General features: G+C 49.5%; 1 protein-coding gene across 2 annotated transcripts in view; it reads left to right on the top strand.

Annotated features, from left to right (window-relative positions):
* The first annotated feature begins 6,392 nt into the window (after positions 1-6,392).
* Positions 6,393-26,787, top strand: part of ALDH1A3 (aldehyde dehydrogenase 1 family member A3) — a 34,433-nt gene continuing 14,038 nt past the window's right edge. The window contains exons 1-8 of one of the 2 annotated variants that reach the window (XM_065872241.1): positions 6,420-6,518; positions 11,829-11,933; positions 14,073-14,213; positions 19,070-19,199; positions 19,523-19,584; positions 21,684-21,812; positions 23,370-23,483; positions 25,930-26,032. In XM_065872241.1, coding sequence (XP_065728313.1) covers positions 6,420-6,518; positions 11,829-11,933; positions 14,073-14,213; positions 19,070-19,199; positions 19,523-19,584; positions 21,684-21,812; positions 23,370-23,483; positions 25,930-26,032 — 883 coding nt within the window. Of the gene's footprint in view, positions 6,519-11,828; positions 11,934-14,072; positions 14,214-19,069; positions 19,200-19,522; positions 19,585-21,683; positions 21,813-23,369; positions 23,484-25,929; positions 26,033-26,787 lie in introns of both variants that reach the window. The other variant, XM_065872242.1, reaches the window with a different exon arrangement.

Raw genomic sequence — 26,787 nt, 5'->3', positions numbered from 1 at the left:
TATCTGGGAAGGAACAATGACTCGCATTTTCAGAAGAGGAAGTAGAGGCCTGAAAAGCTCAGGTGCCGGGTCTGAGTACTCCCTGGGCAAAGAATCACACCCACATGTGTCTGGTCTCAAAAGGCAGGACCCCTTATAGGCTCAATAAGAAGTGAGTGGGCTTTTGTGGGCTAGCCTGTACACTAATCTCCAGTTCTAGCATTGTGTCTATGATACAATTGAAGTTTGAGGCACTCTAATGTCAACACCATTTCTTTGTAAGTTGGGAAAGTCCTATTTCTCACAGTGGAAAAAACTTCACTGGCAACTTCCTACTTAGCTTGGTCCCATCTAGTGGCCAACTGGAAGAGTGCAATGGAATCATTGGACATTGCTAGCAGGTGCAAAGACGGGCACTTCCTGGGATAAAAGATGGGCTGAAATTCATAATAATTGAAGTGTCCATGGAATTTATAAGATGCACATTTAAAACATGTGAAATCTATAATTTAAGGTTTGTTCTTAATGTTTAAGCTTATTAACTGTTGCTGGTAGAACATACACCTTATCCAATCCATCGTCTTTTAACTGATAAACTGTATTTAATGATAATATGATATGACATATAATTAATATAAATAATAGAATTATAGAATATAAATAGAATAGCATTAATAGAATATAAATATAAATAGAATATATGTAATATAATACAAGCCCAGTGCTTGCAGACATGCTCAATAATGAAAAACATAAATTTGAAAATGCTACAGGTCACTAATTAATCTAATCCCCTGGGGGTCGGATGGATGTTTTTGGATCACCATACTTCCATATCAAAAAACAAAAAACCAGATTAAAGTATACATAAATCGCCTTCCCATCTGTCATACCTAAACATATGCTAAGACATGATGTACTTTCTAGAGACTTTCTAATCACAGGGGAACCTCAAGAGCTCCGCCTGAGCAACTCTTACACCACAAGCACAAGTGCAGGAGAATCCCCAGGTCATCTCACGAGAACACAGATTTTAACAACCTCTCCCACCCTTTCTCTACTGCAGGATTCAAGTAATGGCAAAAATCCAAAGGAAGATTCTTTGGTAATTGATGCTTCTTTATAGGGAGTCCTGGCTGAAAGGCAGGAGGAAAGTCTTGTCACTGTGAGGTTAGGATGGATGAGCCCAGGAGTGATTCGCCAAACTAACACACTCAAATTAGTTTTCAAACATTTTGGGTTTGGCAAACTGTATCTTGCTAAGCCCCCTTTCCCGACATTTTTATACCCCTGTGGATTTCAAGGAAAATTTAATATGTATGTTTCGGATTCAATTCGGCTTAACTCAGCACAATTGTTTAGTGAGAGCCACTTTGTGTCCAAGAATCTTCCAGAACCCTTTTATAAGCCCCTTAAACAACTTTCCTTCTAATCAGGAAGTGTGTTTTGTCAGAAGTAAATTGAACTCAAATGCCCAAATAATTCAAATTTGGTTCACAACTCAGAATCCCCAAATTTTTAAGAGGGTTGGAAAGTTTACAAACAAATCTTCATGTCACTGAGGAAGTCTGGTGGCGGTACTAAGATGTGTAGAGTATTACAAGTGAGATGCAGTGATTACATTTTATGTGCTTTAAAGCCAAAAGTCTGACTTCTTGCTGCCTGGATCAAGTGCTGGCCTGGTCAAGCAGCTTCCAGGTCTGGGTGGCCCAGGACCCGTGCAGTCCCATCAGCTTTCTGAGTGTTGGTACCTTCCTCAGCAGGCTGGAGAGTGATGCCACAACAGCTAACACCCACGGGCACCATAGAAAGGTGGGCTACCTGCCCAGCCCCATGAGGGCCTTTGCAACAAAAGGTCTCTCTTCCATATATAGGACCTCACCATCCAATTTAGGCAGTTAAATCTGTAGATGAATCAATGAGCTAGCTTCATTTATTCTATCCCAGGGTTAGTTTTGTCTTTTCAAAAAATTTTACTGTAAACCTGAGCACAGAATGTTCAGAGCATTTGATTAAAGCCAAAAAAGTACAGATGGTGATAAGACTTTTTTTAAACGTGCTGCTCTTTCTATACAAACATGACATAATTATTCCAGTTGAGTTTAGAAGTTTGTTTTTCTAGTCATGGTGTTGGGGCATGGTTTAAATAGCCAGCTGTGTCACTTAGTAATGAGGTTCAGCCACATGTAGCAGAAAGCCCAAATAGCAAGCTTAAATAAGACAGGGATTTACACTTTGCTCACATGTAAGAAATCCAAGAAAGGAAATCCAGAGCATAAAGCCTAGTTCCAGGGTCATCAAGGACTTGGGCTCTTCCTGTGTGCCTGCTCCAACCTCCTTACCATACAACTTCCATTCTCAGCATTGCTTTATGGTCACAAGACGGCTGATGGAGGCCCAGCCCTCATGTCTATGTTCCAGGCAGCAGTAAGAAAGAAGAGCCTTTCAGCTGACTCAGTCCCATGTAACGAGCTTCTTTAGAAGCCCAAACCAAAGATTTTGGCTTATATCTAATTAACAGCTACTGCCTACCAGAGAGGCTGGAAAATATGTTTTATCAAAGCACATTGCTGCCTTCAATAATATAAAGTTCCACCAGCAAGAAAATAGTGAAGAACTGGGTGGTCAACCAGTTGTCTCTACCTTACCTGCCATGCTCTCTCCTGCCCTTTTCATAACTCTTAATCACAGCAGTTATTGGTGGAAGGCGGACCAGGAGAAAATCCTGGCAGCCATGAACTGTCAGGCTGAGTGTGTGAGACCTAATCAAGGCCTGATCCACAAAGATTCTGATATGTCTTCTTTGCTTTTAGGTACTTAGTTCTCTGCCTCCGCCTGGACTAAAACTGATTTACCCCAGATCAATATTGTGTGTGGAAGATCTTCCCTCAAGGCCAGAAAGGACTAGAGGGGCTGGAGGGGTTGGGTGTCAGCTGGCTCATCTTCCTCAGGCCGGGGCGTTCCTGCCTCTGGTGTCATCACTGATGAAATCTTGCAGGAAAGCAGATGTGTTTACATGTTCCCTGAGGAGAGAATGATGTAGTAGCATGGGGGTCTTAAGTTACAGGGAGGCTGAAAGGCAAGTAGTCCCCTACTCAAGTCAAGTTTGGGCAACATTGAACAATACACATGAAACGTGGCATCTACTCCATTGACACCAATTGGGAGGTGCTCGCAGTAAAGTCTTTCCTCACCCCGTCAGCCCAGTTTTTAGCCAAGCAAACTGAGGTGAGGTCACCTGCACTGAAGGGCCACACTGTTTCCCTTCTTTAGAGAACCGCCTTCACCCAAGGAGCCTGGCTTTCCATGAAAGGTTCCCACACGCCCAGGTCCTGGAGGCTGACATTGACTCCTGGGTGCTGGGTAAGGTGAGTGGCCTGTGGGAGGCAGCTCTGCAGCTGGCCACCAGCTCTGGAGGTGCTGAGGGCCCTCAGCAGGCCTCTGGGAACCCCTAGTAAGGCTTAGGTACCAGACTGGAAATGAGGTAAAACAAAAAGGGGTTCCATTATTATCATCCTCCTTATCATTATGAATTACATTTGCTACAGACCTCAATATCTCCTACAAGGTTTATGCATTTAAAAATGAATTAGGTTGAGATTTAGGAGGGGGTGGAATATCTAACTTAAATTTTATCTCAGTCTTTTATCTCATCTTTATTCATGATTATTTTTATTAAATGTTCATCAAACTAGTAAGCCCTCAGCATGAGATGTCCTGGACTTATATAATTTGAGATGCCAAGAAGCCAAGCAGCAGACAGCAGTAGCACCACCACAGAGTTGAATACAAAATACAAATGCTATTTTTACAATGAAATTAGCAGAGTGACTATTGTTTGACCAGGGAAGTTGGCGGAAGCCAGACAGAAGCCAGGGAGACTTGCTAACTTCCCAGAAGAAAGCCTACTAAGAGGAATCAATCTCAAGGAAGAATAGGAAAATGAGGAGCTGGCATGTATACAGCACTTTACAGCTTATAAAGCACCATTTTCTTACTTTAGCTTCCCTAAACACTATAAAGTGAGATTATTTTATGGAAAAAGAAACCGAAGCTCAGAGTGAAGTGTACAACCGAAGGGCACACAGCTGGAATCCAGGTCAGGGATGTGGTCAGAAGGGTTGGGCCTCTAAAGCCTTAGATGTTCAGACAATCCCCCTGCCGCCCAGACATCCAATGGCTGATAATGGGAGAAAACAGTCCTTCCTCCTTTCCTGGCACCTATAGTCACCACCTCTGAGGCTGGTGCCTAAGGGTTTGATTTCTATACAAGGCACACCTGGAGGGATGCTGCTATCATTTTGCACCTATACGTTTGCTGTGCTCTCTGCTGCCCCGGTGACATGGGGCCACAATAGACAGGTGTTGCCCTTGGTGAAAGAAGGGTGCAGAGGAAGGTAAGAGAAATCCCTCCTCCACACCCTGTACCATCCACCCACACACAGTCTGGCCTTGGTTCCTCCACTGCAAGTGATGCCTGGTACAAGTATCTGTATGCCTCTGTTTACTTACCCGTAAAATGGGGAGAAGAGCATCTTGCTTTCATTCCTCCTACTGAGTGGCAAGATGGGAGCAGAGGTAGCCTGCTGGTCTGAACAAATCTCGAGCCAGGCCCATCCTCCTAACCTGCTCTCTGGGAGCCGCCTCCTATGGCTGAGTACCCCACTCTGATCCCAGGTTCCCAAGATCATGTGGGTGGATGTCAACAGGAGGAGCCACAGGTGAGGTTGTCGGCCCCCAAGGCCAACTGCTGCTGGTCAGGAGGGTCTGCCTCCAGACCCTGCAGGCCCTGCTGGGCCCATGCACCCAGACGCTGGGGCTCAACATCCAGGTAGAGGTCCTGGCATGAGACATCTGCCCACATGTTTCCAAGAGGCCCGAGTGGGGGCCACAGGGCCAGCCAGGCAAGACAGGGAGCCCAGGGACTTGCAGGAACAGCTAAGGAAAGAGACAGCATTGTTCTGAGACTCATCAGTGTCAGTAAACCTGGCATCAAGAACAGACTCACTGATGTCGGTCAGCCCCGGGGGACCCATTGTCCCCTTTCCCTGCTTCACCTGTGCATTCTAAGCCACAACAGCATAGGACCCTTTCATTCCCAGAAGGCAGGTGGTCTGATGACAGGTTTGCAAAAGTTTAAAAGCTTATTCCACTATCCAGGACAATCAGCAGCATTGCAGTGAGGAAGGAGAGAGAGGATAGAGATGGACACTGAGAGCCCCAAAACAAACAGAAGGAGCCTCAGGACAGTAAGGAGTGTCCACATTGCTTGACACCTGAGATTACTCACAGAAGGAAATGGACTGAGGGGCTGAGGGTTCTGGGGATTAAACCACTGCTTTTGTCCTCCAGTTGATGCCCCACATCATCGTTCCAGAAACCTGAGGAATGACATACATGAGAAGACGCTTCCTTGTCTCAGATAGGACCTGGAGCAAGTCCCTGGCTTTGGTGCAACGTTTGAGAGGAGCTGGACGTGCTTCCTTGGCAAGTTGAGCAACCTACGCGATAAGCGCTTCAACACTTAAAGCTTCAAAGATCTCACGTGCTTTCTCTTTTGTTTATTATTTTTTTAAAAAACTAAGGTATAATGTATGCCTTAAAAAAAGAAATCAGAACAATTGCATCCCAGGGCCTCGGGCTGGAGCCCCGCTGTGAGCCTGTGAAGGTCAGGGGCCTGGCCGCGCTGGGACGCCACAGCACGGGGAAGGAAGGGCCAAAGGCTTTTCCTTAGCCTTCTGCCCCTCGGCGTGTGACGCCCAGGGCCGGGGGAGATTCCGCGCCCGCTTGCCCGCAGTCCCGGCACGGGCCGAATGGGGCGCGGCGGACGTCGGTCCTGCAAGCCCGGCCCCGGCGTCTGGACTCTAGGCCGAGGCACGTGGGCAGCGACGCGGGGCCTCCCCGCGGGGTCCCTGACCCCGGACGCGGCGCAAGGCCCTCAGCGGGCGGGCGGGAGGGCGCGCCTTCCCGGAGCGCGGGGCGCGGACCGAAGTTGGGCGAGTGCACGGAGAGTCAGCGGGCCGGGGGCGGCAGGTGTCGCGGGCGGACTTGCCAGCCAGCGCAGCAGCCCCGCGCCCCTGATTCCTGCCCCGGCCCGCTGCTCGAGTCCTGGGACTTCCGGGGCCCGGCGGCGTTTCGGGAGCTCCTCCAAGGGCAGCCTCCCGGGCGGGGAGCGCGCGGCGCGGTGGCCGGGCTGGGGGTGGCCGGGCTCCCGCAGGGGCGGCGGGCGGGGTGGGGTGAGGCGGGCCGGCCCCCTCCCCTCCCGCCAGCCCTCCCTTCCTCTAGTCCTGCAGCCAATTAGACAGCCCCCTCGGGCGGGAGGCGTGGGGCGCTCCATAAAGCGGCGCGGAGCTGTCACCCCGCGAGTAGGCTGCGCACCGCCCAGGCCGGAGCAGGCGCCGAAGACTCGGGCGCTTCGGACCCAGGAGCGTGGAGGAGCCATGGCCACCACCAACGGGGCCGTGGAGAACGGGCAGCCGGACAGGAAGTCTCCCACCCTGCCGCGCCCCGTGCGCAACCTGGAGGTCAAGTTCACCAAGGTGAGACGGACTCGCGTCCCACCCGACGGCCGCCTGGCTCCGCGCTGGGCTGCCCGGCCACGGTGGCGGGGACCAGGGGTCAGCAGGCCGGGAGCCCCGCTGCTGCGCTCCGAGAGTGCGGGGAGCTGGGGCGGAGCGCCCTCAGCTGAATTCGCCCGGCGCTCCTGTGACTCGAGCCTCTCCTCTCAGCCGAGCCCTCCCGAAGCAGCGTTCAGCACTGGGCATGCCGGGCGGGAGTCCACCGCGCACCCCAAAAGGGACGCCAAGATCCGCACCCCCAGACGGGCTCTCGGGCGCGAAAACCGGGCGAGGGAGGCTCTGCAGCGGCCGCGCGGTGCCAGGCTGAAGCCCGGTGCGGCCCCGACGTGCCCCTGCAGGGCCCGCTTTGAAGGCGAGCGGTGGTGCGCCGTGACTTGGGCGCGGTGGTCTTCCAGCAGACCCTGCGGCGTAGTTTCCGGGGCTGAAGGGGTCGGGCTTCGAGAAGGTCAGAGGGTCCCTGCAAACACCAAGAGCCGACCTGAGAGGTCAGGCTGCCTCGGGAAGTGTCCGGAAACGTCAGCGGGAGCAAGCGGAGAGAAGTTGGGCACCTCCTGTGCTTAGCTCTTACCAGCTTACCAGTAGAACGAGGGCTAGTAGGAAGGTGCTCACTGATGAGACTGTCCCGGAGCCCAGAGACCTTGGTCTTGGCAGATCATGGTCTCAGATCTGGGCCTGGGAAACCGCGGGTGGCAGGGCCCCATCGCGCCGCAGAGTCCCGAGGCTCGCTGTCCTTTTTGCGCTCTGGGCTAGAAGGCTGGAGCACCGACAAAGCGGTGAGAACACCTGCCTAGGGCAGAAAGGAAGATGGCGAGGCCTGGAGCCCGGGCTGAGCAGGACTGGGAGCCCTGTTGCCAGCAGGGAGCGTGTCCCCTCCGGTGGGAAGACACCCCGAGGCTGTTTGGAGGCCGTTGGGCTGGCTCTGGGGGCACTTCAGGGGTGCAGGCCAAGAGCCACGGTTGGCTTCATTTTGCCCAAGTTTGTCTCCTTTTATTTTTGCATCTTATCCATTGCCCCCAACTCCAGCTGACATAGCACTTAGAAAATTCCTCCATCAATTTTACTTTCACAAGTAGCAATTATGCCTCTCAAATAGTTTTAATCAAGCAGAGAAAGTTGTGGGCCACTATGTGTGGCCTTCAGATTTTGATCTCTTGGCGCTTTATTGTCGGCTGGACCTCTGATCACATGACATTAAAATTAACTGTTTCCAGAGGGCTCTGTAACCAACAGAGACACTTCGGTGGAGATTATTTTTAATGTAGTTTCCTAAGTAGTATCAGCTCCAAAGTGCAAATTCCAACTCATATTCTGGGAACAGTGAAAATAGTACCTAAATTTTTTTAGCCCCTAACACTCGTGGTGGTCACCTGTTGTTGGTGGTAGTAGTGTTTTGTTTTATTTTTGTTTTATTGGATTTTAAAAAACAGTATAGAAACCAGAAAATACATATATTATTTTCCTATTCCTTTTTACCTTTTTTTAGTGCTATCAGAGCAATGGAGCCACATATGGAGTTACCTCTCTGTCTGCAGTTCTTTCTGCCCCTTCACAAGTGTAAATGCAGCCTTTAAGTAGAGAGGTGGATTTTAGCACATTCACAGAGTGACCGGTGTTTGTTGTCCTGCTGGGTGCCCCCTCTTCTTAGTGGAACAGAACGGGTTGTGACTAAGGCTGAGGGAAGGGCATGAGATGGAGGGGGCTGGAGAGCCAGGATCCTTAGTGGTTCCTAGGCAATGATGACTGCGGCAGCCTGACAGTAGGCTGCTGTACCCTCCTTTCACCTGGAGGGCAAGGCCTCTGTCTCTCTGTCCTTGCTCCAGGCCCATTTCCACAGAGGCCTCCTCCTAGCAGTTGTGGGGTTGGGGCAGCCTGTGTGGTTGTGACTGAGGGTGGGGAGCCCAGGCAAGCAATGCTTAGGGAGCCCCTGGCTGCAGAGGCAGCCCACAGGGCTGAGGAAAGAAGCGGGAGAAACAGAACTACAGTATCGAGGCCCCCCGAGGCCCCCGAGGCCCCCTGGCTGTGGAGTGTGTGAGCAGTAACAGTCTGTTATTTTTCAAACCTGACTCATGGTGCTTCTTGTTAATGGAGGACAAGCTGGAAATGGTGGGTCTGAGCCCCAGCCTTGGGGGACCATTTCCCAGGGTAAGTCCAGACCCCAGAAGGACGAAATTCCTTTGTTCTCATGTTTTAACACTGGGCTCTGCTCTGTGATTTTGGTGAGGGGGGGGTCCCCCCCAAAACCCCCACATAGGTCTCAGAGGGTAGCAGCCCCTTTCACTTCATAGGGCCCCTTCTTTTCCTTCCAGTAGCAGAAATTCTTTTTTAAGATTTTCTGGCTCATTAAAACACTGGTTTTTATGATCTCTTTAATGAAAAATAAAATTCACTCAGATTTCCTTTTCTGAAAATATGCTCCTTTTGAGTATAGCTGAGGTCCAATAGATGTTTCTGTAAGTGGCGTCAGCAGAACTCACTTGTGTGACCACCACCTTCGCCTCTTCTGGGGCATCCGTATCTTGATAATAGCTGTGGTTTTCCAGCTCAGTCTGGATGGTATACCATTCCATTCCTTCAAAATGTGAGTCCCATCCACTCAATGTAACATAATTTTATTCCTCTTTAAGTTTTGTTTCATACCAATTCACAAGTCAAGGGGAACAGTTTTTTTCTAGACCCATTTTCCTGTTTTGGGGTTCAAAACAATACAGCCAGCATAATTGGTAGGCCACACTTACCCCTTCCTCATTTGTGTTTTTGTTTTCTTTTATTGGAGAGAAAAAGCAACAGTAGAAACCACTTACAAAATTACTTACTAATGTAGTATAAAGAAAAAATTTTTGCTAAATTAGAAACATTGTGATGGGAAAATATGAGTAGAGTTGAGCCGTCTGAATTTTTTTTAAGTTGCTGGTTAGAAAGGACCATGGATCAATGTCATGAACGACCAAGTAATTTTTTTTTTTTTTTTTGGAGAAGCATGCTTGGAGATGAAGTATAACAGACATCTGATCATTGCAATCTGTTTTTATCCCCTTATTTATATTCTCTTCTACCACCTTCTCATTTTCCCTCCTCCTTGGAATTGATACCAGGAAGGTCCTAGAATCAGCAGTTTTCACTGACAGTCTCTATTATCTAACCCACGAAATTTCATCTTCCGACAAATGGGCCTCTCTTCCTGGCTGCACTTTCCTCCCCACGCTAACTTAACTCCTCTTCTCTACTTATTAATTTCTCACTGTTACCGAGTGATTGCTTGCTGGATGGCAAAAGTGAACTCTTGGATTTGGTTTCAGCTGGAAGAATAAACCTGTAATTGTAGCCTGGCCTTTTCCGTGCGCTTCCCTGGGGGCCTGGCTTCACGTTGAAGGCGCTGAGCTTCCAGAAGTCAGATGGGCACATCCCACGGTCGAGGGTCACTGTCAGCTCTGGACCCCACACAGGGAGGCAGGGGCCCTCTGCCCACCTGCCCAGCCAGAGCTGGCCTTCTGTGCATTGTCCCCACCGCAGTCAAATTTCCCTGCTTTCCAGGGAGAGTTATCAAAACACTGCACCAGTGGCTTCCCAGAGCGGGCTTCCTTCCCTGTGAGCTTAGGATTTTTTACAGGACAGCCCAGGACAGAGAACATAGTCAGGTTGCACACTGGATGAGTTGGCTCCCCTCTAATCCATCCTCACTGGGGCGTCAAGTATTCCGAATGAATGAAATTCACAGTCATTGAAATTAATCCTTGTAGTGATGCAATTCTCCCTTTAAATGACTCAAAGATATGCATATAGATATAGAGATAGAATAAATGCGTATAGAGATGTGCATATAAACATATGCATATAGATATAGAGATGGAATCTGATGAGCTACTTCTGTACTTAGAAATTATTGATGGCATTTTACTTGATGGAAATGCTTCTAAAGCATATCAGTCACGTTTGCGACTGGGGTCTCTCTGATGCCACGATGGGCTCTGATGAAAAAGTTGTCCCAAGCTGGTACAGCAGGAGGTTTCCTGTCCTCTCACTAGGTAGCCAGGACCTCCATTCTGTCAGAACATGTTTTATGTATTATTTGTCACCTCTGTTCCTAGTTCTTTCCCAAAAGCCGGCTCTTTTAATGCTTTTTTAAGGCAGTTAGAACTTAGGGTAAACTAAGAGTAAATAGTACACACATTTCAGTGCATGGACTTGTGAATTCTTTTTAGTTTGCTCATGATGTCTTTTTCTTTTTAATGTCTCTATTCTCAGCTGTGTTCTAGATAACTGAGTCTCTGAACTAAGTGATTTTTGTGAGTTAATTCTTTGGTTCTGGATATAAGCCGTTATTTGCTACATATGTTAATATAACCAGAACATTTCCTAACACAGATATTTATCTTTGTATTCCAATACTGGCTTTTATTAAGCCCAACATGAAAATAGACATTTTAAAGGGAATGGGGGAGGGGGGCTGATGTGCATTAATGAGGGCTAAAGGGTTATAGTAAGATCCTTGTATAATGCCAGTTCCTTGGTGATCTAGCTGGGGCTTGCAGCAGGAAGGAGGGAGAAGGTAGTGCTCACTGCTGACATACTCTTCAGGGACAGGTGGATTTCTTGGCACCATATATATATATGTATGTGTATATATATATATATATATATATATATACACACACACACACACACACACACATATATATACATATTTAATCTTCCCCCAAACTTGCTGAGTGTGTAAAATTCAACTTATACCCTTTATGTAACTAACCCTGCTATTTCTCTGTGAATCCATCTTATTGTTTAAAAAAAGAGAGAGAGAGCTTCCCTGGTGGCACAGTGGTTGAGAGTCCGCCTAACGATGCAGGGGACAGGGATTCGTGCCCCGGTCCGGGAAGATCCCACATGCCGCGGAGCGGCTGGGCCCCGTGAGCCGTGGCCACTCAGCCTGCCCATCCGGAGCCTGTGCTCCGCAACGGGAGAGGCCACAACAGTAAGAGGCCCGCGTACCGCAAAAAAAAAAGAGGACATTTTAGAAAAAAATTCTAAATTAGTTTTATTGTGACAAAATGTAGTTCTCTGAAAATGTATTAAAAGTCAGGAGACTTGGATTCTAATTCTGAGTGTGCTCCCGGTTGGGCATGTGGCTCCATCCCCCTTCCAGGTCCTGCCTATAAAAAAGGCAGACAGGTAGGTTGGAGGGACAGAAGGAAAAGACGTTACCTAAGGTCCTCAGTATGTTGGAATTATATGATTTTGATTTAAGCCTAATGCATTACAACTTCCTTTCCTGGTTAGATATTCATCAACAATGAATGGAACGAATCGAAGAGTGGAAAAAAGTTTGCCACATATAACCCTTCAACTCTAGAGAAAATATGTGAAGTGGAAGAAGGAGATAAGGTGGGTGCCCCCTCTCCAGTAATTCAATTACAGATCACTAGAGGAAAAGGAAATGCTTCAGCTGAGTTATAAGGCAGAACTGGCCCACACTGAGGTTGGACCTAAGCGAGCTGCTTCTCAGACACTTGGCCCAGAATGGGATCAATTAGGGACGATGTGCTGCAGAGTCACTCTCCTTTGATAGATGTTTCTCCATCTACGAGGATGACCTCAGCTATCCTTATCATGTGGCTTAAGGAAAGGTTTTTATCAACTGTTTGATACTGGTGGCATTAAATAATCTTTCCAGAAAGCATTTCCGGCTGTTGTGTTTCACGAAATGCAGCATTCTGGCAGGAGACACTTTAAAAAAAAAAAAGACTTGAAGGAAGAACGACTTGCTAAGTCATGCAGAAGTAATAATGTCATGCAACTGCCAGATTTCTTTTCTACCAGAAACTTAAATTATCTTGTAAAGCTATAGTCTATAACCGTATTTGATAGTGCAGGGTATATTTTATAAGCTATATTATATGTATACATTATATATGATATATATTATTATATATAAAGCTAAGGGACTTCTGGAGGTGTCCTTGATACATTTCAAACCATAAAGTATCTTTTGAATATGTATCATTGGGGGAAAGGTTGACGGTACCGCTTTTGTAAGGAGCGAAGGGAAACGTAACCTTCTCCTCAACCACTAGAGTACTCATCTGATGTTCTTAAGTGTGTAGGTAATGTTGAATGTGAACAGGGTGAATGACACATGTGTAAAATAGGCTTGAATTTGATCCTGCTAGTGATGGTTTTGTGATAGGTATGCAATGCAGAGTGTTTCCACCTATACATACCCTCCCATGTGCAGCGCCCCATGCTAAGCTCTGTTTACAAAGATACTAGCACTGAGGAGCTCGTGTGAAGATGTGAAGGTGTAGGGGTGGAGCATGATGCAGAGCAGGACTCCCAGGTGCAGTATACAGGTATCAGGGAGGAGAGTAAGATCCCTGCCCCTGGCTCTGGCTTGTCCCATGGTCCCAGTGACTGTTCCAAGCACCAGAAGACAGAGACTGCCCTGTTCCTGCATCTGGAGAGGTCCCGGCCTCCACCCCAGAGCCCGGGACAAGGAATTCAAAGACCTAATATCTCCCTTGCCAAAGCTTCTGCTCACCTCCAAGCCCACTTTGGAGACACAGAATCTTGGTGGAGTGTCCCTCTTGACTGGTGCCAGGTGTCCACTGCTGGCTGCACCTCCCTAAGGAAGAGAGGCTCAGAGGGACCTGGAGGGTGAGCCCCTGCCCATCAGCAACCAGAGCCTCAAACCCCATTTTCCTGAACATAAGAATGGGTGTCAGGGAATTCCCTGGCTGTCCAGTGGTTAGGACTAGGCGCTTCCACTGCAGGGAGCCTGGGTCTGATTCCTGGTTGGGGAACTAAGATCCTGCATGCCTCGTGGCATGGCCAAAAAAATAACAATAAATAAAAATTTAAAAAGAATGGGTGTCATTACTCTAAACAGCTCTCATTCTTTCCCAGTAAAGAAGAAGTTTTGATTGTAATTCTTCTATCAGTGCATAGATGATCCAGTTCTTTTTCTATAAAATCATCACAGTTCTGCCCTCAGAGGGTAGGTGAGGTGAGGCTAAAGGGAGAAAAAGTCCCTGATCCTCCCCATCTAGGGACTTTTTCAGTGTGGTCAGTTCTGAGATCCAGAGGAGGACTCGTACCCCCGTTTTTGCTATTGGACTGCAGTCCTCAGCTGGAGTAAAATGCCAAGACAGACATTTCCCACCTAATTGGTGAGCTGTGGGAGTGTGTTTGTATCCACACTGAGATAGCAAATAGATGATCTTTTCCTACTTTGGTCACCAAGAAAAATAATTAAGGTCAGTGGTTTTATGACTATTTTAAACGTTTTACATAATCAGAAGGAAAGTTAATCTTTGGCCATTGTAGAAAACTTGAAAGACTTAAGATATAAAGAAGAAAAAAAACACTTGAAAGCCCCCAGCCATTAAAGTGATTGGAAACCTAGCTTTTGCTCTGAGCCGCCTGCCGCCCCTCCTTCCTCTGCAGCGGGCGGAGACTCTGCAGTTCTCTGACAGCTGAGCCCTCAGCAAAAGGTGACACACTCTCTCTATTGTTTCGGCCGTGCAGCTCGACGTAGACAAGGCCGTGGAGGCTGCACAAGCCGCCTTCCAGAGAGGCTCGCCGTGGCGCCGGCTGGATGCCCTGAGCCGCGGCCGGCTGCTGCACCAACTGGCGGATCTCGTGGAGAGGGACCGCGCCGTCCTGGCCGTGAGTACATGCACACAGGGGAGGCGTGGGGCCAGCCAGCCTCCCCGAGGGCCCACCCCCCTCAGAGTGTGGGAGAAAGGACCTAGGGTGTTGTTTTGTGTGGTGGTGTTTTGGTCCTTTGAGGTGTGGCTTTCCGGCCATAGGCAGGCGTCTATGCTACTGGACGCATACTTTTTGTTTTGCAGTCGGACTTTTGTCCCCTGCAGCTCATCTTCTTGGCCTGGAGGAAGTTCAGCTCCATTAGTGGTTCCCAGACTTGAGATGTTCACAGACAGCTAGGCTGGGCTGGGCTGTATCCTGGACCCACCTGCACAGTTATGAACTTAACTTGTTTTCTTACGTGAACTCCCTTTTAAAGTGAAATTTAACCTCATCCTAAGTGACAGTATCCATGAAATTACAGGTTTAATGTGGTGGTGTATTTTTTCTAATACTTATTAAAATAAATGCTACCGGGGCTTCCCTGGTGGCGCAGTGGTTGAGAGTCCGCCTGCCGATGCAGGGGACGCGGGTTCGTGCCCCGGTCTGGGAGGATCCCACATGCCGCGGAGCGGCTGGGCCCGTGAGCCATGGCCGCTGAGCCTGCGCGTCCGGAGCCTGTCCTCCGCGGCGGGAGAGGCCACAACAGTGAGAGGCCCGCGTAACGCATAAAAAAAATAAATAAATAAATAAATGCTACCACTTGACATAGAAAAAGTGTCCCCATATAGCTTAAAAATCACCCCTATTTCACCCCTGAAATGGGCAGTGGTGAGTGTGTGTGGAGTGATGGTGAGGGCAGGATAACCTAGTTATAGGAAACCTCAGAGTATGAAAGACCTAGGTTCAAACCCCAGCTCTGCCACTTACTAGCTGTGTGACCTTGGACAAGTTGCTTAACCTCCCTGAGCATATGTTTCTTCATGGACAATATCACAAATAATGATATCTGAGTCTTGTGAGAACGATCCATTTAAAATCCTTAGCAGTCCCTGTCATGCAGTAAGCACTAAATAGATGATAGCTATTATTAGTAATGCTATCTCGGGCTTCCCTGGTGGCGCAGTGGTTGAGAGTCCACCTGCCGATGCAGGGGACACGGGTTTGTGCACCAGTCCGGGAAGATCCCACATGCCGCGGAGCGGCTAGGCCCGTGAGCCATGGCCGCTGAGCCTGTGCGTCTGGAGCATGTGCTCTGCAACGGGAGAGGCCACAACAGTGACAGGCCCATGTACCGCAAAAAATATATATATAATGCTATCTGAAGACCCAGGTTCTAACCTCAGCTACTTGTTCTCCTGGCCAGCAAATTTCTAGCACCTTAGTTCCTCAGCTGCAAAACGGGGATCTTTATTCATCCCACTGCATGAGGTTGGCCTGCTCTCATGAGATGGGCTATGAAGACATTTAGGAGTTGTAAGTACAGAATTGAATGAGATCCTCAGACCTTCTTTTGGTCTTGCGGTGGGTGCTTGATCAGAGGAAATCTTGGGGCCCCCTTGTGCCTTGAGGTCCTTTGCAGCCTGCACACGCAGCCCTCATATGGCTCAGGCTCCTGTGTAAAACTTGCCCCAGACCTGGAGGCCCAGCTGGTTAGGAAAGGAAATCTCCTTTTTGGTCTCTGATTTGGAAAAATGGTTTTTTCCTTCTTGATCTGATGCTGGGAATGAGTAGTCAAGTGGACACCTGTGTGGAGGTCAGTGCCAGCTAGGACTCTGAAATTGCTCTTGACCCTGAGTGTGTGTGTTGGGGTGGAGGGTGGAGAAACTACATTTCGGGTGCTCCTCTGGGGTGTGTTGCCCTGAGGGTGCATCCGCACAGAGAGAACTGCACCTTCCTTCCACCCTCCCCAGCTGGCCAGCCTGAACCCGGGTGAGAAGAGCTCCCTCCCAGGGTCAGTGTCTCTCTCCGAAGAGCCTCTGGTTTCTTCCTGCAATGAAAGCCAGTCTCAACTCTCAAGCTGCCAAACTGGCTTCTTCAAAAACATTTCTGTTTTCACCCAGCATGAGCTCATCGGTCTGCAATGTCCGTGAGGACTAATAGCAGGCGGGAGAGGATGTGCCTGGGCACCCTCCCCACCCTGTCCTCAAGTGTCAGTATCATCTTGGGGAGCAGTGGCTTCAAGGCCACCTTTACCTTCAGCCCTCCTGGCTGCCCTGGCAAGACTGGTGTTAAAGCACATAGAGCAAGTCCCCTCTGCCATCTGACCTCGCTGCCCACAAGAAATAAGATCCAGTTCTTCGCCACATTGTGAAAGGGACAAGAGAATGACTGGCAAATACAGTTTTTAAAACCCAGACCACATCACGGGAAAGCACGCCCTTGATGGGGTTTTCCTGCATTCTCCCGCACAAAGTGCTGCTTTCCATCATGTTCTCTTGCCAGCTTGGTGGCTTTGACAGAGCTGGGCAATTACTTTGTGTTCAGTGTTTGGAGACCATGTGGCAGATCCAGCAGCCTCAGCTCTCTCTCTCCCTCACTAAAGCACCTGCACCCAGACTCTGGCACTTCGGGCGCTCATCTTGGGAGCCTTGAAATAGGGGCCGTCCCTGTTTCCTGTCTTCTCAAGCAGAGCCCCACTTCTGAGCCCCTCATTTAAGCCTTGGTGCTGGGGCATCTGAGGCATGTCCCATAGCACTTTTCCTTCATTCTTTAGTATCTGAGGGTTACCATGTGTTAATTTTTCAAAAGGCATATTTTTCTCCTAAAATGTTAAAAGAAATAAACTTAGAAGCAGCTGTGGTTCCCACATGGTCCAGACACAATAATTGTGTAGAAGTCCCAATGAGTAGCTAACACTTGATCTCTCAGATTCAGGCCTGTGTACTCACCTGCGAATCTTTTTTTATTTTTATTTTTTAAAAGAACTTCCTTTCTAAACCTGTTGTGACCCAGTTTTGCTTGGACAGATTCCATAACACCAACCTGGCAAATTCCTGTTGTCATTCCAGTAAGCAAACGTGACTAAGTTAATAATAAAAAACAGTCAATGCTTGTTGAATGCTCATCATGTACCAGGCTTATTGTGGGCACTTGACCTGTAGTATTTATTATCCTATTTGGAGGACGCTGAGGCCCAGAGAGTTTAGGTAATCTGTCCTAGTCTATCTAGCCAGAGAGAGTAAGCCAGGGCTGGATGTAGGCAGTGGCTCCAGGCCTCACACGTCCCCACAAAGCTCTGTCCCAGTCTCCTGCCTTTCTCTCCCATCCCAGAAAAGGGCCAAGAGTAAACTCCCCGTTCCACTGACAGACATGTGGATGCTGTATGGAACAGCTGGGCCCTGGAGAATTTTGGCATTATTTGCAATTGTTGGGTTTCCCCTGGGAAAATGCAAGTTCCAACTTAGAATGTAAATCAATAGGAGCCAAAGGTACAGTGTACTGGCTGTCACACTGTCCTGACTTGGTCCCTGAGCAGCATCTACCAGGGGTGAGACACACCGGAGACCCAGACCAGCCCTGTCATCTCTAGCAACACACAGCCCTGTCTCCTTGATGTCCCCAGCTGAGGATTGTGGAGCACCTGTCTGGCCCTAAAAGGGAAAATGACAACAATAGTCAGAGCTGTTAATTATCATCATTTGAGCAGTGGACAGTGCTGTTTGTTAGTGCTTTATGAGGTAGGTGCCATTACTGTTATTGTTGTTGTTTTGCAGATGAGGAAACTGAGGTAGGGAGAGATTCAGGGACTTGCCAAGGCCACTCAGCTAGGAAAGTGGTTGCCTCCTGTTCAGAGAATTCTTGGTTCATTCCTGAAGCAAAGATAGAGTAGCCCCAGCCATTCATGCGGCCATCCTACATCCTTTCCAGATGCAAATGTACAGGGGCAGCAGCCTAAAAAGCAGTCACTGCCCTTACTGAAAGTCAGATGCCCCAAATTCAGTGCCAGCCATGCCACCTACCCTCTGGATAACACAGATGAGTTCCTGGGCTCTGTTAGCCCCTGTGTCTGCACCTTGAAGTGGGAGCAGAGCCATCCATCTCGGAAATGAGGCATATGCAAGTGCATACGGAGAGGCCTCTCTTCCTTCGTAAATCATTCTCTCAGCCCAGTGACTCTAAAATGAGAATCCTGCCCTGGGCTATGTGTCAGGGTGGCCACTTCCTGCAGCCATGGATGACGGGAGGTTTCAGTGCTGGGCTCAACTGGAGCCGCTTGTCTGAGGGACAAAGGGGTTCTCTTCAGCCCGGCTGGAAAGAGAAAAGAATCCCTGCCATTGAGTGGCTGTGGGCTCGCCTGAGGAGTCGCCCCTCACCACCAAAGGCCAGTCTGCTCCCTTCCCACCACGCAGCGCATCCGGCTGGCAGCCCAGTGCAGGAGGAGCTTGGAGTGCGTCTTTGTGCTGGTGGCACGACCCCTCTGGGCTCCGTCACTCTTTCCACAGCTGTGCTGGTCAGCAGGGCCAAGAAGAAGGAACCTGCGTCCCCCTTTCTCTTTTGTTAGAGGAGCCAGCCCCTCCCCAGCCACCCCCCCCAAGTCCTTGAACCTTCTGAGAGCTCCCTGGAGCGCACAAACCCATGTGTCCAGGTCCCACTGCTGGGGCAGCAACACTCCAGACAGATGACAGAAGACCAACGCTGAGGCATATTCCTTCCCAGCGAGGCTCCAAACCAGCCTTGTACCCTCTGTCCTTCGTGGGGACCTGTGCCTGTGCTCTGGCCAACCCTCCAGGCTGAGGTGTTTTGAAAGAAAAGCAGTCCTTGACAGCCTGGGACAGGTCTTATCTTAAATGAGGTATCTTGCTTTCTGATGAGTCCCATGTGAGGTACTGAGAGCAGCGTTCTAGGACTCTGCTCTCTCTCCCTGCCCTGTCTTTAACAACCTGACGGTTAAAAGGAAAACTGTGTCTTAAAAATATTTTGTCTTATTATTGCAGACCCTGGAAACGATGGACACAGGGAAGCCGTTCCTTCACGCCTTTTTCATCGACCTGGAGGGCTGTATCAAAACCCTTCGATACTTTGCAGGGTGGGCAGACAAAATACAGGGCAGGACCATCCCCACAGGTGAGCCAACTCAGGACTCTCAGCCTCATCCGGGGTCTCTTAGGGGTTCTGTCTTCTCACTCCTCTAGCTAGCCTCTTCAGAGCACCCCCAGGTCTTTTCCCCAGAGCATCCTTCCCACACCCAAAAAGGAAATGGCACTGTGTCAGTCCTTCCTCTAAGGAATTTTACTTTTGAAATTGAGTTAAAAATCACTTCATTATGGAACAGATAGGACTTAGAGCTGACACTTGGTGGGCTTCTGGGTTTCTTTCTTGTCTTTTTACTCCTTAAGATCCTTAACCTAGTTTCATGCGAGCACGTTCTCTGTTAATCTCTTTTCCAGATGACAATGTTGTGTGTTTCACCAGGCACGAGCCCATAGGTGTGTGTGGGGCCATCACTCCTGTAAGTATGGCAACTTCTCTAGATAGATCTGTATAGATCCCACCCCATTCCCCTGTGGCCTTTGGAACCAATTTCTAGTGGGTTTTGATTCGATTGCACTGGTATTAATTGAGCATTTGCTCTGTGGCATGGAGCTTGGTGCTTGAGGGTCATCAAGATGGATCAGACCCCATGCCTGCTCTCAAGGGGCTGATTCCAGGAGTGCAACAGGAGACACATGGATTCAAACCAAAGGGGTCAGGGATGGCCAGCCCCCCTCGGGCATTGGTCTGTCAGCTGGGCCTTGAGGATCAGAAAGAGTTGTTCAACAGGAAAAAGGGGTTTCTGAGCAGTAGGAATGGCCTGAGTGAGGGTGTGGAAGTGTCTGGACTACTTGGAGGGCAGTAAAGATAGCCGATGAGGTCAGAGCTTAGGTGGGGACAAAGTGAGGAACAGGAAGAGCAGCCAGCAGGTGGTGCTGGCTCAGCATCCAGTATGCCTTGCTTCCCAGGGCCCAGGACTTTATTCACTGGGCCATGGAGAGTCTGGCAGGTGCTGGGGATGCTATGATGCTGCCATCTATTGGAGGAAACACCAGGCCACTGCACCAGCTGGGGAGGCGGGCGGCAGTGTGAAGAGGGTTGGAGAAGGGCTCTGCAGGGGCCAAGCAGACGTGTCCTTCAGCCACCAGTCTTGAGAGCCGGAAAATGGTCAGGCCAAATGTGCTCTTGCCCATCAAGTTGGGAGGGATCACCTAAAGATGGGTGTAGAGTGAGAAAAGAAGAGGGCCTGGGGCCAATCCCACAGACCACCAGGGAATCCCATGGAGAAGTCTGAGCAGCCAGGGTCAGGGGCCTCCCAGGGACGTAATACATTTCCAGAAAGAGACTCTAGTCAGTGGGGTCATCTCCTATGTAGGAATTCAAAAAGACAGAAACACAGCTGTTAGATGTGCTTCCCAAGAGAGGCATCGGGGGAGTTGGGGCTAATGGGAAGGGAGCTGGGCACGTGGGGATGGCCCTTCCAGAAGCTGCAGTGAGAGAGAAGGGAGCTGCTAGAAGAGGCAGAGGCCAGGAAAAGGTGCAGATTTGCTTGTAGGTGAGGAGAACTGATGGCATTTATGTGCTAAGGAGTGGGGATCCAGAAGAAGAGGGGACCCCGATCACTATTGGGGGAACCCTAAGACAACACCTGCTGTCATTAGCCAACCACACAGGCCCCTGGGAAATGGGATGTTATATTTGTTGTCTAGTTGTAGGAATTCCAGACAGAGCTGAGGGGAGAAATCCAGCTAGCCATTGGTCAACCCTGCAGGGGGGACATCATTGGAGTATAGGAGCCAAACGGACTGTTTGGGGGGTCGGAGGTGAGGCACGGCTAGAATCAAGCTAACTGCGCTCTTGGAGATGCTTGGTTTCATCTCGTCTCATCAAAGATGTTACTTAGGCAAGCTGTGTAGTGGAGGAAACAAGCCTGGCCATGAATCCTGGCCTTCGTCTGAGGCACAGTTCCTCCGTGCCTCAGTTCCCTCTTCTGTCAACAGGAGCAGTAATATGACTGCCCCACGCAGGGGTGTGGGGATCAAATGAGTTCAGATTTTGGAACCGCACCTGGCACACAGTGGACACTCAGTGGGCAAGAGTGCTTGTCAGGCCTGATGTCACAGCAATTTCGATATCCCTGCGTCCGGGGTGAAAGGATGACAAGAAAGTATTTCCCAAGGTTTATTTCACCAAACACCCATTCGGTGGGGGTTAGTATGTGTTCTGTAAGGAGAGAAAGAGATCCTGTGGCATTTGCGTTTAGGAGAGGCGGGGCTCATTTCTGTGGGACTTTTCGGAGATGTTAACATGCTGATGGCATTGTAAACCTCCAAGAGGAGAAGGTAGTACACCTATAGCAGAATCCTCTTTGCAGTGACCACCTATTAGCATCTCCCAGAATGCAGTTTAGGAGGCGCCAGGCAGGAATGCAGTTCTGATCATCGCATACTCCTACGTTACCTCCTATACCCCAAATCTAAACCATGCAAAGCAAGTGCTCCATGGAGGCATCGCAGGGCCTCCAGAACAGTGTAGTAGAGGATCTGGGCCCCCCAACCACTCTGTGTTCTGCTGCAGTGGAACTTCCCTCTGCTGATGCTGGTGTGGAAGCTGGCACCCGCTCTCTGCTGTGGGAACACCGTGGTCGTGAAGCCAGCGGAGCAGACTCCCCTCACCGCCCTCTATCTCGGCTCTTTGATCAAAGAGGTAAGATATCCAAAGAGAAAATATTGTGTCCTCAATTACATTGCCACTCCCAGGAACCAGGCCACCATCACAAGATAAGTCTGCCCCATGGAGCTGTGCTGTGCATGCCAGCGCCAGCCGGCTCCTGGCCGAGTGGGAAGGGAATGCCTCCTGGGTTTCACTTGGCAGCTGCTCATTCCCTCTCCTGCTTGCGGTCACTGAGCTAGAAGAGACTCCATTCCCCCCACTGATCCTAATGAGAATACTTTACTCTTATTATGAGCTCAAACCCATGGTTTATGACCAAATATTTTGTCTAGAGAATTTACAGGAGGGTTACTTGGGAGGCAGGTTCTTTGGGCCCTGCACATGTGGTGTACAAAATGGTCCATTCTTCTTGTGGGTGGGTGATCTCGCCAGCTCCCCCTGGAGGGGCTACTGCTGAGCCCCGAGCCTCCTCACCAATGCTCTGCTCTCGGGTGACTGTTTTCTCCGTGGCAGCCACCGCGTAGGGAAATGGACAGCCCAAAGGGACACCTCCTTCCAGACACACCTGGCAATGTGTTTCAGTCATTTTGTCCCCAACTCGTATGTTGCAAAGAGTTTTAAAAAGAAACAGGAAGAAAAGAGGGATAGGAAGTAAGAACCATTCATTCCACTTCTCAGCTGGGCTAATACGACAGGAAAGCAAGACCTTTATTACTTAGATGTAAGGCTGCAGAGCCAATAATTGACCAATTTCTCACTTTCCTTTGACCCGTGATGTAGGACCTTATGACATCGTAGTAATCAGACTTACAGATTCTAAAGTCACAACTGTTTCAAAAAGTGTTTAGGAAAACTAAAGACTCAAGCACGATGTTGTAAAATCTTGCCTTCCTAAAATAATGTGTTTTAATGAAGACACTGGCATCCCCCAGGGGTTCAGCATGCCCCAGTGGTTCAGCATCCCCCACCTGTTCATTTGTGGTGCTCTTGGTTAATAAAGAGGACCCAGCATATGAGGAGCACCAAGCATGAATGTGAAAGAAAAGTCGCTCCCTACCTTCAGGATGTGCTGGCTCTCGGCGTGACCCAGGTTCAACAGCAGGGATTCTGAGGGAGTGAGACCATATTGCCATTTGGAACATTAATGGGGCAGATTTTAAAAATGAAAGCTGAAGCCCAGGAAGGGTATTTTGCAGGTACCTCCAAGTTGGGGACTGTGACCAAGGTGTCCCTTCTCCCCCCAACACACAGACAAACACACACACACACAGACACACAGAGACAGACCCATATAGACACAAACATAGACACACACAGAGACAGACCCATGCAGACACACACACACACACACACAGAATGGTGCTCTGCTATGAAACGGCCACTGCCGTTTTGCTCAGAAGCCCTTTGGGGTAGGCAGGGCCGCCCAGAAGGAGGGTGTGTGCCTCGCCCTGGCCCCCCCCACACTGGCTGACTGGGTCTGGTCCTGGGGTGGCGATAGGAACCGGGCCCAAGCTTTCAGGTGAGGGTCCTGCTCTGCTCAGGGACCTCACCCAACCTCCTCTTCTGAACACCATCTCAATTTCCTCCCAGGTGGGATTCCCTCCGGGCGTGGTGAACATCGTGCCAGGATTTGGGCCCACGGTGGGAGCAGCAATTTCTTCTCACCCTCAGATCAACAAGATAGCCTTCACTGGGTCCACAGAGGTAACCCTCCTCGCCGACTATGGGGGACAGTGGCTGTCGCTGAGAATTCTCTGTTTAGAGGCTAAACTATGATAACCCCATTTTAGTACATATTTGTACTAAAAAAATAGTACATTTTTTAAACAATCAGTTAAAAAAAAAGTTACTGGTCCAGTTTCCAAACTAAATAAATATCTAATTCATTTACTCAGAAGCCTCAGAAGAAAATATTCATAGATAAGATAAAATAAAAATTGAAATATCCATAGGATAAACAGTATAATCAAGGTTAAAAAATAAGCCTAAGGTGATTGGCAATATTGTAGTACTGATCGTACATTTGAAAATGTAAACTTTTGTTTCAGAAATTCCATTTTGAAGCAACTACTATTCTCATGAGCATTCAAGGACATACTTTCAAGTATATTGTATCCATCCTATATGACGTTTTACAGCCATTACAATAAGGAAAGCTGTCCATGATCTATTGCTGAAGCACAAAAAGAAAGTAAATTGTAGGGCTTCCCTGGTGGCGCAGTGGTTGAGAGTCCGCCTGCCGATGCAGGGGACACAGGTTCGTGCCCTGGTCCGGGAAGATCCCACGTGCCTCAGAGTGGCTGGGCCCGTGAGCCATGGCCACTGAGCCTGCGTGTCCGGAGCCTGTGCTCCACAACGGGAGAGGCCACAACAGTGAGAGGCCCGCGTACCAGAAAAAAAAAAAAAAAAGTGAACTGTAGGAAAGTATATACTATATATATGTATATACCATTAGTAAAAGGGTGTGTGTAGAGAAATAGAAATTACCTGGAAGGACTCCCCCAAAAAATTCTTACTGTGGCCTCCTCTGGGGCAGGTCCTGGGGCATTAACAGAGTGAGGGAAGATAAAAACTTTCCCCTTTAATTTACACACATCTATATGTGGGAATTATTTCTAATGAGAAAGTACTTCTTCTGTACTTAAAAAAATAAATGGATAAAATTTCCCAGGCAGTAAGTGCTCCCATCTCCCTCCTAGTTTAGTCCAGCCAGAGGCCCAAGACCGAATCCTATGGCTGCTGGACAATAGCTAGAAGACAGGGGACTGAGGGGGACGGAGGGGCAGAGAGGGTCCTGCCCCCCAACGGCTCCTATGTCTTCCCAGTCTTCTCACCCAACAGCAGAAGCATCACTGCCCCTGCCCCTGCCCCTGCCCCTGCCCAGCTTCTCTCTCTAGGCGACTGCAGGGCTACCCATGGGTCCAGCCGGGTAGGGCTCTCACCAGGCAGCCAGCCTCCTGCACAAGAAGGTGGCTTCTGTCACCCCAGGGATTGCTCAACTGACAGGCGTCTCCCTAAGAGGGGTGCTTCCCACCGAGGCCCCCAGCTGTACCTCAGCCTCACAAGAGATCGCAGGCCCACAGCAGGCTGGTTTGCTTCGGGTACTCTCCCTGGAGACAGTCCTTATCACCTGGATCAGGCCATCCACACCTCCTTCAGGCCATCACCCAGGAGCTGGCCAAGTTTTAAAATGCACTCTCGGGGACTTCCCTGGCAGTCCAGTGGTTAAGACTTCACCTTCCACTGTAGGGAGGGCAGGTTTGATCCCTGGTCAGGGAGCTAAGATCCCACGTGCCTCGCAGCCAAAAAACCAAAACATAAAACAGAAGCAATATTGTAACAAATTCAATAAAGACTTTAAAAATGGTCCACATCAAAAAATAAATAAATAAATAAATAAAAATGCACTCTTACCTTAGTTTTGAGGAAATAGCCTCAGCCCTGAAAGAGCCTAGCTCTGCCTCCTGCTGGCTGTGTGGCACTAGGCCCCTGTGTGCACACTGGTCTCTAAGAGTCTTCCAACTCAGAAGTTGGTGGCACCCGGCCCAAGACAAGTCACTGCTGTGTGCTGGGCCAAGCCCACCTCTAGCAGTGCAGGGGATGCAGGAGGTTGGACATCACAGTTGGTTGAGTGGTCCTCCCGTTACTTCATAGGAAAGCAATTCTCTCCCTACCCGCTGGGGGCCCTCAGTCTTAGGGTGTGTTTCCCATCCTAAAGGTTAACTCCCCTATTTCCCTAATTCTCAGAGGTTCCCTCAGATTATACCAAAGGACCACACAGACCCACCTCCCCTTGGTCCCTTGAGCTGGACCAGCCTGCTGCCGGGAGGGACAGGCACCAGGACAGGTGACAGCCAGCTCCACCACTAGCCAGCTGTGTGGCCGTGGGCAAGTCACTGAGCCTTCAAAGGCTCCCCATCCACTCCAGTACGTGGAGCAACTCAGATCCGGGATTCCAGCCATGTCTGATCCGAGAGGAAATGCTGGGAGAGGGCAGGGGAGTGAGGGGACAGCATCAAGGCCCAGGGTGCCTGGGTAGGGAGGCTGCAGCCCAGGCCATGCCACACTCATGCCTCCAGGCTTGTCCAGAATGTGTGGGCCACATCCAGCTGTGTCCGAGGCTTTATGTGGTCTGGTTTTTATCCTGAAGGTTGGAAAGCTGGTTAAAGAAGCTGCCTCCCATAGCAACCTGAAGAGGGTGACACTGGAGCTTGGTGGGAAAAACCCCTGCATCGTGTGTGCTGATGCCGACCGTGAGTCTCTCCCCTTCCGGGCATTGCTGGGACTTTACAGGACCCGTAAATCTCTCCCCACTTCCTTGCCCAAATCAGAACCAATTGAGAAAGACAAGCACATACACAATGGGGATGTTTCTCCACCTCGGGTTATCCCTCCATAAATAATAGGCAGATGGAGATCCAAACGCCAGCTTTACTGCTGGTAGAAAGCTGTGTTGGAGGAGGACATGCTTCCTGTGGTAGCCAGAGAGGCCGCCTGTTTCTGCCCTTCATGAGTTTGCCTTCCCTGTCCTTGCAGAACTGGGGCCGTGACAAGCGGGCTGGGGTTCTTCTCCAGAGCCCCCTGTGTCGGGGGAGAGGGGGAAGGCCAAGAGGAGGAGGAGAAGGGCATGTGCTCCTCCCACAAGCATTCATCATTCTACCCTCCAAGTTGGTACTTCCTATGATGCTTTCAGGCTCTCGAAGACTTGAGATATTTCTTCCTTCTTTGTCTCAGATCTGACAAAACAGAGGCCAGTGGCAGGTGACCCTTAAAGATATCCTGCTGGCCTAGGTGCTGTCTCTCCCTTCACTACCTCTTCCCTGGGAAAACCACCCTGCCCAGCAGCTTGGGGGCAGTTTGTGTCTCATGACATAATATTAAAATAGACACTCTTCTTGGTTGTCATGTCCAGAAGAGGGAAGGAAGGGCCACATCAGACATTCATCGACCTGCTGACATGGTCCGCTGCCAGATTTTTGGTGTGACTTCCCAAGTACACTAAAACACC

This window comes from Phocoena phocoena, chromosome 2 (assembly GCF_963924675.1).
Source record: "Phocoena phocoena chromosome 2, mPhoPho1.1, whole genome shotgun sequence".
Classification (NCBI taxonomy): Eukaryota; Metazoa; Chordata; class Mammalia; order Artiodactyla; family Phocoenidae; genus Phocoena; species Phocoena phocoena.
The sequence above is the reverse complement of the archived record's forward strand: the minus strand, read 5'-3'. Positions and strand labels throughout refer to the sequence as shown.